General features: G+C 29.4%; 1 protein-coding gene across 1 annotated transcript; it reads left to right on the forward strand.

Moving 5' to 3' along the window:
• The first annotated feature begins 3617 nt into the window (after window positions 1-3617).
• Window positions 3618-12228, forward strand: LOC132740218 (uncharacterized). The gene is made up of 5 exons (XM_060728078.1): window positions 3618-4074; window positions 9785-9887; window positions 10485-10630; window positions 11028-11459; window positions 11659-12228. Exons 1-5 carry the CDS (start codon window positions 3870-3872, stop codon window positions 12174-12176), a joined length of 1404 nt encoding a protein of 467 aa, XP_060584061.1. The 5' UTR covers window positions 3618-3869; the 3' UTR covers window positions 12177-12228.
• Window positions 12229-12545: the final 317 nt, after the last annotated feature.

Below are 12545 nucleotides of genomic sequence, written 5' to 3' on the forward strand. Positions count from 1 at the left end.
GCAACGATGCATTACTGTTATATTATCAAAGTCATTGTGTTTTATGTGATGGGTAATTATCAGCCAACGTGGCCATCTGTAACCATGTATCCATTATACAAAGTGATTATGATAAATTGATAACGGAAAGAATTGACTGCCACAGAAGTGACCTATCAATCTAACTGCTATGATCAATACCTGTCCACAATTGTTTCTGAATTGAATTATCTTATTTTCTGTCTGTAGATATTGGCCAGAATATATTTTCATCTTAACACTTCTTTTGACTTTATGTTTATATGACTTTAATTGGTGATCTTAGATTGTGTAAAAAACTTTTCAATATAAAAAAAGATTAAATTTGGATGGCACATAGGTACTCACTGAAGACTAACATAATGTACAAACCACAAAACAAAAACAACAGAAAACGGCATGTTAAGACCTGGTTTACGAGGTCCCATCTAATAAAGACGACTTAAACAGTATATATTTCAAAATTATGTAAATATAACGGCCATTTCTTTACTTTTGTCAAGATATATCGACAGGCATTGTATGTTAAATTCATAGTATTATTAAACACTTGAATGATTTCTAAATGCTCAATGACTGTGAGAATGCAAGCTCAATAGGTTTAAGATGTTGTTTTCAAATGAAAGCCCTATGTCTAATAAAGACATATCAAAAGTGATTACATAGCTTTTCCCTAGAGATTTCAATTTTTTTTTTCAAAATGTTGTATGTATGTACTAAGAGCACATTTGATGCGTATCGCCTTGATACAATAGTGCTGCTGGAGAGGTATAAATGTAGCAAACTATAAACAAACTGGTGTTTTGACTTCAATACAAAATACGAACACAATTTAGTTTAACTAATTGGAAAAAATGTTATGCACTTAAAGATAACTCAGTTATATGACAAAAAAGGTTTTCTATTTGGAATTGTTAAAAAGGAAAGGTAAAATAAATATATTAAAAAGTATGATTCTTTTTCGGGCTTTAAAAGCATCTCAATGTTTAAAAGCATCTTAAGATGAAATCTATAAAGTCAAAAGCTTTGAAGACATTTTCAAATCGTGTCTTTAGGTTCCTCAAATTTGTTCAAAAATGAAATTCGGAAACAACTTTTATTAAACAATTTGTTTTTTATAACGTATTGATACATACACTATCAATAAAGGTAAAAGATTTGTAAATAATTTTTGAACAACATTTTTCATATTATTATCTAGACCAGCGGGATATAGTCATTTTCACATTTTTCTATATTATTTTGAAATTATAAAAACAAAAACAAAACAGACAAAACAACATGTATTGAATATTCTTAAAAAGTGAAGAAAGTTGAAATTTGTTTTCGTGTTCTATCTTCACCTATTTTGATAGGAAAAATGAAACAAAGATGGTGAATGTATAGCTTTAACCTTCAGAAATGGAAAACATAAAAACTATTCTAATGTCATATACGATATTCTTGTTGTATGGATTACTCTATTGATGTCGACAGATCAGAACTTATAGAATTTCTATCACATTTATCAGTTAAATATCCGATTTCAGTACTTAACGGTCATGCAAACTCTGTGTAGACAGGCGATAACATTTTTAATGTCATCATGAATTATGGGCATTTCACTTTTCCTTACAGGAAAATCATCATTGAAATTACTTAAATCTGACTTCAAGAAATAATTCAAAACAAGATGGAAAATATTGCGATTCTCTCATCTCATTGCGCTGTGGAATATTTTAATTATACACAGAAGGAAAACATCGCCGCCATAGGAATTTACAGTACCATAAAAAGAGCCAAACAATAACTTGTTCATTTATATTTCAATAATTCAACAAGCATAATTTTGCTATATTGATAGCCGTATTTGATTGGTTAACTCATCTGATGACGTCGATGTAATAAGTTTATCTTTCAAAACTTTAAACACTTGAAAACTTGTTTTTTGTTGTTGTTGTTGTTGTTATTATTATTAATATTTTTTCTATAAAAATGTAACTAAATGAGAAGCTTGCAAGACAATGCGTATTGATCTGTTCTTGAGTAATGGCTAAAGTTCATTGAATGACAATATTACTTCTACATTTGCATAATTATATTTACTTCAACTGGCATTGTAGAAACAAAAATTAAGGATAATTCAAAACTTTACTGCTACATTTTTCAGGTACCCAGATACAACCATCGACCTTCCGTTCGGAGTGCTAGCTGGTACGGTCTTTACGTGAAAAATATATATCTTAATGTCGATTTATTATCGAAGCTGATGCTAGACTAATATTCATATTTTGCATATTTAATCAAATTAAATTGAACGGACATATTAATATTAATTGATTTTTAATATTTTTTCTTATCATTTTGAAGTGAACAACGGTATTTACAACGCTCTTTAAAGACCTCGCCAGCGTGGCAGAAAGCAGATTATATCATACTGTTTATTGATTACTGACTTAATGCATTAGTCAATATTTGTCTTAAATCAAAGAGTTAAATATCAGCTTCATGTGCATGTCGCTGAATTGAAGCTTGCATTTATGAACTCCATCTCCTGTGTCCCAGTTCCGCTTGAATAGTATCAAGTCGTATTTATGAATGTATTGGAATAAATCATTGTTACCTTTAACAGACGGATATCAAGATGCAAACTTATGTAAAAATAATAGTAAAAATCATACATTTGTATTAAAGTGCAAATACTTATTGCTACAACAAAAATATATTACAACTGTATCGTATTGAATGAAAAGATAAGGTAAAAAATCTCAATATTTGCAATATCATAGACAATTGCATTAAATTCTACATAATTTTTGCTTAAATTGTTAATTAATGTGATACATTAAAGGCCATTTAGTATTATGAACACAAGGCACATTTATATTTAGTACAATTCAACACGTGATAGCAAAATTTCTTGTGCAACTTCGCCGCATTTGCAATTCCTACTACAATTTTGAGAATCCTAGAAAGCAAAGCTAGAATACATAATTACATACATTCATAATTAGCGCATTATTTCATACACTTCTGCATATTTTTTTCTATCATTTGTATATTTTGTGGAGAAGAGAGTGTGTGACAAAATATAATTATGCATTTTTTGAGAGACTTTGATTGCTGCCTAGCTGACTAGCTTAAAGACACCATATGTTAACCAATTATATCACGCAATAAAACGTGCGATATATATTTTATTAATTTTGTGTTATTTCTTCCGCAAAATTTCTATGACTTTGATTATGAATGGAATCAATTTCTGTTTATGTGTAAATTTTGTAATTAGCTTTCTCTCTTAAAAACATATCGCAAATGTTACCATTTAAACGAAACAAGAATGTTTATTTACTTTTTATTCTCTTTTCAAATCTTTCAGCAGATTGATTAATGGTTTCTGTTGGTTAAACATTTTTTATTTTTCCAATGAGTATAAAAGTCAATGCATTTGTTCGGAGACGTGCAGTGTGATTCTTCATCGGAGAGTTGTATTGGAAATTGTAACAGCGGGATTTCACACCTTTTACGTTTTGAGCAGAAAAACATTGGTAATCGCTCAGTTGCTTAGTTCGGAATAAAGAAAACTACTTAAATATAGCAGAAAAGGAAAGGATTGACCAGTAAGAATTACTTTAGAGCAAAAATAAAACCCGGAAATGTGAAAATAAATATTAAACAAGGAATACAAACATTTTCACATGATAATTGTGTATTGTGATATGTTTATGTATTAATACTTAGTCAAACTAATCATGAATAAATGTCAAACAAGATTTAAACAATGTAGTGGGAAAAATATTTTTAATTACTTTTGATTATTTGTTTAATTATTTAGAAATATTGTGATGCTCATGCTTTAAGCTATCAGGAAAATGGATTTTATAGGGATACTCAAGTGTTTGGGACTGGTCGTAACCATTGTCCTGCTCCTAATTGGAGCGATAAATATCTTTTCTAGACTACAGAGGCTTGAAAACATGGATCCAAGTTTCAAACAAATCGTCAAATATTTACTCATATCTGCTTTAGTGAGTGATACCATGGGCTTGTTCAATTTACTGTTGTCTGCGGCGTCTGGTAAGTAAATGATTATTCGTTTAACTTTAATGTCAAAGTATAAAAAATAAACTACAAGTCATTTTTAATATCTTAATTTCACATCAATTTTAAATATTGCCCCATGTTTTTGCTCAAAGTCGTATGCGTTTAACATTTCAATTTCAAAACAGCTAACAAAATGTCAGCACTTTTCGCAAAATGCGTGTAAATGAAATGTGTTGATCCTTTTATACGCTTTGCAATAAAAACATTAAACATACAAGAAAGCTAACCTTCATCACTGAAAAGACCATTTTGAGAAATTACATCGAGTTTCTCTCACTAATTAAATGTCAATGAGTTGTCAAATTTATTGATGTTTATCTTCAGCTGCCCATTTTACAAATGAAATTTACGGCTGTATACCAATAATCTATAAATGTTTCATTCATATTCAAACATTATAAGGGAAATGTCAAATTGAAACATTGCATTAACCCTAATTTAAATATATATTAAAAAGTATCTTAACATAACGATCAATTCTCAATTAATTATTTATATCTCCAGATACGTATTTTTTTAAACTTTTGTCATGGTAAGTGCGTTGTCAGACAAAAGAACAAAACAATTGCCAATTACAATCAGTATAGTACATTTCATTTAATCTACATATAGATACTTGACCTTATAAGAATTATACAAATTGCCACTTAAACAAAAGAGACACTATTCTGTCTTGCTGTGAAAGGTCATTGCTTTATCGTGCAAATCAAAAGTATGGTTCTGACAGCTTCCAGTTCCAAGTATGAAATGTCATTTTAAAAATCAGCGGGAAATCGTTTAAAGAGCATTGCGTCTTCAACAAAAATAATTCTATTTGAAAAGTGTATCCAATTTTTAATCAATGTTGCTTAATAGAAAGTAAGGAGCAAGTGATGTACACCACAATTAACTTTTTCTATTTCTAATATACAATGCCGTTTCTATTAAATAATGAACGGTTTATTTATAAACATTACCTTTAAATGGTTGCAACACCATAGCGATCGTAACATGCGTCTGTAGCATATTCAGGAAAAGAAGAATTAACTATAGACTATATCAATTTGTTTATTAGTCACATAATTATTTGCCTGACCTTTTTTTTCACCCTACTTCTAGTTTCCCGACAGCTTGTTTATGAGTACACTAACAGCTTGATTTTCCGTTTTTAATTCTTTACATATATGTTTTATTTTTAAAAATGATTTTACATAAAAATTATTTACGTATTAAATGATATTTCCCCTTAAGTTAGAAATAATATAGATGATAAGAAAGATGACGTATTAGCTTTTATAAAATCAAATCAAGTCGATTCCGATGCTTGGACGTTTAATAGAAAGAACTTGTCAAACAAAAATTAATGACAAAAATTTCAAAGATGTTTTTGTACTTATTTTTCTAAATCATCAAGACCTTTACAGTATCGTCTTCAAATTAACAAAGTTATTAGAAACATATAAAGTTTACAATGTCAAGCAGAGAAATGTAATATATTATTTACATCATGTGTTACTTATAGAATATACCTTTAACCAATAAAAGAGTCTTCTCCGAAAATATAAAGTCAAAATGATTTTATCCTTATTTATCATAATAATTTAATTGTTGTGGCAGGAAAGTCTTTATATCTTGAAATGGTGTATAACTGGCAACATATAGTGTTACATTTTATAAAAAGCTTGTTTTTATATATTTGTTGTAAAAGGAGTAAAAAAACAACATACTTCATTATAAAGCACACGTGTCTAAGTAAATTGAATTAAACAGTCCTTTACAAATTTGTTCAGTTATTATCTTTAGTTCATCTAGCGACGAGTCAATGGGTAGGCCGCTGACACTATAACTAAAAAACAACTTTTTTCAATTAAGGCACTTAAATATGCTTCTTGTCACGATATAAATAAAGACGTGTTTTTACAATTATGGACAAAAAACGCTTTTATTTCGTGACAAGCATGTTAGGCAGTATCAATGTTCTGTTATTAATAAACTAAAGATTCTGCAAGTTGCCCTTATTACTTGTCTCTTGTGAATGCTGTTATTTTTCATTTATTTATATTATTTTATTTATCACATCCCTTCTGGCAACCCCCTTATTTCGTGACAAACATGTAAGGCAGTATCAATGTTCTGTTATTAATAAAGTAAAAGATCCTGCAAGTTGCCCTTATTACTTGTCTATTGTTAATGGTGTTATTTTTCATTTATTTATTTTTTTATTTTTATTATTTTTATTTTTTGCTTTGATAACCCTTTTAAGGAAAGTATACACCTTAATATTAAACAATATTTGAATGCCTGTTATTGGTAATGAGAAAATGGAACGACAATCATCACAGTGCTGCTATATTTTGGCAGAAATAACTCACTATATTTGGTGTTGAAGACTGAATATTGGCTTTCCATTGATATCTGCCTATATTCAATTACATAGCAACCGATAAAATTTGTGGAATGACACAATTAATACGTTCTTTTTAATTGACATTTAATGTGCCTTACCACAACTGAATTAACATATAACAGGAAAAATCTTGGGAGTTTTGAAAATTCTAAAATAGAAACTTTCAAACATGTTTTCTAGATTAACAAGCCAATTTCTTGAAAAATACATGAAAACTTTAGGCCACTGATATGTAAATCGATATCAAAAAAGAAAAGTATTTTATAAATTATTGAGTTGTAGGATTAGAAATTAGAAAATGAACGTGCTATTGCTGCTTGCCAAGGATATAGGGTGTTGAGAAATGTAGATAATATATTTGAAATGTATATTGACATAACATCTGGTTCTTTTAAAGTTGCATGCCTTCAGATTTGCCTAAATATTTCAAGAAAATCAAACTGAAGAAAAATGTACTAAGATTTTAAGAAAAGTAAAACGATTCAATATTCAAATAATAATTTACAATAATTCTACTTCGAGACTTTCGCAGAAAAGTATGTTTGAATAAATCTTATGACCTCGTTTTTGGTAATTTTTGGTGATTGTAAGACTTAGTGTGATATGTAAGTTTCTTTCTTTATTCACTTCACAAGATTTTACTTTAGAAACAAATCATGAAAATTAGCAAGAATATCAAGACAATGCTGTTTTAACAACTCTGATCAATATGTCAACTTAGATATAGGGGAAATTTAAACTTATTTACTAGTATACCATCTGTAAATGAACGATACGATCAACACAACTATTTTATTGAGGACTTTTCAGGAATAAATGTTCTGGCATTACGTAAAGTGTCGTAGGATATACTATCAGTACATAAACTGATAGTTGAATCGTTCATAACCTTTTCATCTCGTGTATTTTTTCAACGCATCCAGATGTTTTGAGGAATAGATATTGTTTTGCAGAGACGAAGATAAACTCCTTCACAAACATTAATCTTTTGAATAAATAAATAAGTACTCTTAAATGGTTAATATGTATGATAATCTTTGGTGCTATACAAAAGTTGAAAGTTTGTTATTATAAATAACATAGTGAGAAATGCACTGCTACATGCGTTACTTCGGTTACATAAACGCATTTGAATCTCCTCGTCCGAAATCGCTTTGCCAAGAGATTAGGTGAACTTTTGTGAACTTATAAAAAAATAATTTGTTAAATATGAGGTTTTTTTTTTTTAAAAAATGCCCTCTTCCTCCATGTAATCGAGTTCAGGCAATCGACCTCTTGTTTTACTCCAAAATAAAATTTACTCTAAGACATGTTTGTGTCGTATGATTTACGTATGAATGAAGAAACGTTTGACATTCCAATTTAAATAACTGTAAGAAAACGTTACAAGTAGCTTTACAGGAGTTAAACTTCATCTTTTGGTAACGAAAAAAACAACAATAACTTATCTTAATACGTACGTTATAACAACATTTATATCACATTTCAATACTAGACAATGAATGTTAAAAGTGTAAAAAAATAAATGTGTTACATATTTGAATTTAGCATCGTCTGATTTACATCTTATCATGAAAGAGTAATTGTTCTGTTTAGAGCTTAATGTTTTTTGAAACAAATGAATAAGAAACTAAGCAAGTCAACATAAAAGTAACTGAAATTTAACAAAAATGTAAACATCTAATCTGAATAGAAATGATTTTTTTTCATGCATAATCCTTTGCTATCATAAATTAAGGCCAGACTAAATATCAGAAGAACAGACTATGAAATGCAAATTTCACAAGTTAAGACTTTTGTTTTGCAATCCTCTAGGAATTAAAATTGACAGTTCTAAATTCAAAACAATCATATTTATTCGGGGAAAAACCTAAGCTGTAAAAGGACGGGTTTCGCATTGATTCAGTATATAAAATAAGACATATTTGCAGCCGCAGTCCATAAGAACCTTTGATTACGTCGAAATAACATTGAATTTAAGATGTTTATATCCGGAGACGTATAAGCATAGGTTTGATGCACAGGGAACATTATGTTTACAAATAGTTATGAGAAAGGAAATTAGTGAGACTGACCGGGGTTTTTGTACATCATTTTTACCTATTTTAAGTACAGGCTGTTGTCTAGGAATCTCAGTTTATATTTCGTATCAGTTCAAGATTTAGTCATAGGCTTGGTCAAAATTGCTTTCTGTATTATTATTATCTCCATTAGTATAGACTGTTGTAACAGTTTGTATGCTTTAAAAGTCAATTCAATGAAGCTAAAACATATATATATTTCTTTAATACAGTTCATTGTGATAACCATTAAGGTTACATTTTAAGACTTTGATTTAATTTACTATTCGATTCATTTCAATTTTTATTAATACAAACTATTTTGATAAATATCATAATATAAATCCAGTTGTCAATATAGTTCAGATATATTGATAAATTGAGTACTTCTATAGCCGGTGCTAACGGGAGTGAGGGATGTTGCACTTTTTCATTTACCCTCATGTACGGACACAATAAAACCGAGTCTGCAATTTTAGTGTGATCTTGTCGTGATTAATGCTTTCGTGGAATTACATTTTTTCCAGATGTTTATACAAAAACTTATATCATGTTGTTATTTCTATGCTTTTTAAGTCTGCAATGCAAGGGGAAATTATCTACTTTGCAAGATATTTGTAAAACACACGACGAACTTAAACGATTAGCATAATTGTAACATTGTACAAAACTCTTAACAAAAGCTATTGTTTTATCAAATGATTACATTGTCAGACAGCTATTCTGTCGAAAGAAATTGATTCCTCTGAATCGTGTGTATGTATTTATTTATGCCACTAATTCGTAAGTGCTTCTCAAGTTGATTTCATGGCAATGCAACATTGTTCCTCTAAATCAATCAAGATCTCATTAATTTAGATAGGGACATTTTTATAATAATAAAATACAAAATGAAGACATTTAATTAAACGTTTTAAGAATTCATTACTATATTAAAATTTGCAATTGCAAACATATTATGTTGTTCACTTGGAAAGACAAATGCTTTTAAAACTTCTAATGGTAATTTAGTAAATCGTACGATATAATAGTAAAAATCCATTTTGATTCCACATTCAAAGGAATACATACTCTGCTCAAAAATACACATAAACGATTATCTTGGAAATTATTTTAACCCGAGGAATACATTTGCCTTTCCTGAAATACTATAAATAGATTTTCACATTGCTATTTAATTTGTTTGATATTTTTATTATGACATAATTATTTAAACTTATTACATCTTTAATTGAAGGTGAATGGCCGCTTGGATTTGGTGCATGTGAAATTTGGGGTTTTGCATCCACCACAATGCTGGCATTTACGGCATGGATGATAACATTAGCAGTAATAGAAAGGTATGGTTGCTATAAGAAATCTTATACATGTGCAACAAAAATATTACTCTTGTTGTTTCACTTTTTGACAACTATAACAAGATAAAACTATATATGCACTATTTCTATCACCCTTGCACCTCACAAAAACAACACTTTTCTTTTCAAAGTGTAAGCATATTTATTTTAGCTCGATTGCGAAACAAGTTCTTAAAACCTATATTAATATATTATTTCGAGTTCGCTTCTTTGAACTAACCGGTACGGTTGTCAAATGCTCGAACCCATGAGTCCAGGGTTGAGGGGCAGACACTCTTACCACTAGCCAACAGTTGAACACATCTTCTTATTAAGTAAACCGTTTCATCTTTTACAAGCACAAAAATCTCTATTTTAAATCATCATGTAAGAAATTCAACCTTATTTAGTTATCAAAAATAATATTATATTTTATAAATATACTAAAATATAAATTGAAACTTTAAAGCATTATTTGAAAAAGTTGCTGGTTAGATTTGATTGACCCCCTGCATGGTTGCTATGTTTGCAATATCACTGTACATGTTTTATTTATTTCTGTTAAATTTAAGATTAAGGTATAACTACTTTCAATTACAGATATCTAGCTATTTTGTCTCCATCAGAAGTCCCAGCAGCATTTTCACATAGAAATACACAAATAATAGCAGTAGGAATGTTGTTCCTTGTCATGATGGCAGTCACCGGACCGTTCTATGGATTCGGAGAATATACTTATCTTAGAGGTACATTTTGTTATTTTGCAGAACTTTAAAACAGGCACATCTCATTTACTCTTTATGTCAACATTAAGAGAAATACTATTGATTTAGAAGTAAAACGATCCCGGGAGAACTGTAAAAGCAAATAAGTGAGAAACATATCTGACAAAGACAATGAATTATGTGAAAATCTACTCAAAATATGAAACCATTTATTTATTAGGTTTTCAAAACTTAAAAAACAATATATAAAAAGAAAACAAATGGAGGAAGCTAAATAACGATACATTGAAAACTTTTAAATTATGAATTGTAAGCACTAGTTATTCATATTAATAACTAAAATCACGCGTTATGAAATGACTATTATAATTATTCATTTAGATGTTCAATATTTATAATGTTCAATGATATATTTCAGGGTACCTGAATGTCTTTGTATCTTCAAATATATCCTTACCTTTGCCTGTAAGTCACAAGGAGCACACGGATGCTTTAAAACTTCAGAATCTTCACGAACTATTCAGCCATCTTAGACACTCATCTTACAGCTCCCCTAGAACGGATATGCTGTCATTAATTTCGCGTCATATACACCAGCACTTTGATATCATTGTCGGCAAGGCGGAATGGTTACCACATGGAATTTTATTCAGTATCAGAGCAACATCAAAGAAGTCTTTAGAAACGTTCATGGAACATTTGAATGGTCAATTTTTCACTCAGAATATAACAGATTTGTCATTTATTGAAGACATTGCAAGTACATTAAATATAAGTGACACAGCATTAACAGCACATATTGAGATGCCGGATTTTCAAAACTATGTTCAGAAACATCTTCCTGTTCAAGGTAACGTATTAGATTCCATGCGTTATGTATAAAGTATATTGTTTATTAACTAATAGATGAGATGCATGTCATTCAGTTTTGTATTAACAGTTGTCTGTTACATATTACCCTCGCTTAGAGACTCGGATAACATAACTTTAAAATGCACTTTATTTATGCTGAATAATTATTATATTTGTTCAAACTTTTTGTTTTACAGACATGGGTATTTGCACGGCAGATATTACATCTCCAAGTCACCATGTCAGTATCTGGACAGGATTTTATGTCAGCACAGTATTCATTCTCCCATACTGTTTGTCTCTTGGAGGACTATGTATTTTATACGTTCGAGGATTTGGCTATAATTCGTACGCGTCAAAGCGAGCATCTGATTTGGACGTTTCTCACACAAATATTACATCAACTATTTGCATGTTAAACTGTGCAATAAATCTCGTGTACTTTTTGACTATTTTATCGTGCAAAAACGAAGCACTGTTTTGTCCTGATATATTTTTCTTTGTTGCTTTTATTATTTCGATTAAATCTTTACCCATTGTTGTGACAATGAGACTCGGTCCAAGCATTTGTAATTGCTACTGTGCTTGTTGTAATGAGTGTATAAACAAAGTTCTAGCTTGGAAGTCGGTGGATGATATGTCGTATGAGTTAAGTGATATTGAAATACGACAATCACTGACTGGAAAAAAGAAAATGTCATCTGTAGTAACGTAAACTTTATGATCATGATGACATTAGCGTTTTTTTTTCGGTATTTTAGTGAACATTTAAAAGACAACTGAAATAATTTTTCAATAAAAGTGGGTTTTCCATTCTATAATTCACAACTGCTTTCAGTGAAGCGACACTTTCCAATGTGTTTGCAAAAATGAAGGAAGAAAATGATTCAGGTTCAATGATATATGTTATCTTTGAAATTTATTTAAAATTAATTTATGAATTGTTTTTATGAGTTTTAAGATAATAACAAATCATGTCAAAGATTTATTCAGAATAATTATTATAGATGCATCTGTTTGAATAAAAAACAAACACAAACATTTGTAGACATAAAGTATAACATTTCGTAATGATAACTTCTAT

This window comes from Ruditapes philippinarum, unplaced genomic scaffold (assembly GCF_026571515.1).
Source record: "Ruditapes philippinarum isolate M1 unplaced genomic scaffold, ASM2657151v2 ctg9771_1_1_1_1, whole genome shotgun sequence".
Taxonomy (NCBI): Eukaryota; Metazoa; Mollusca; class Bivalvia; order Venerida; family Veneridae; genus Ruditapes; species Ruditapes philippinarum.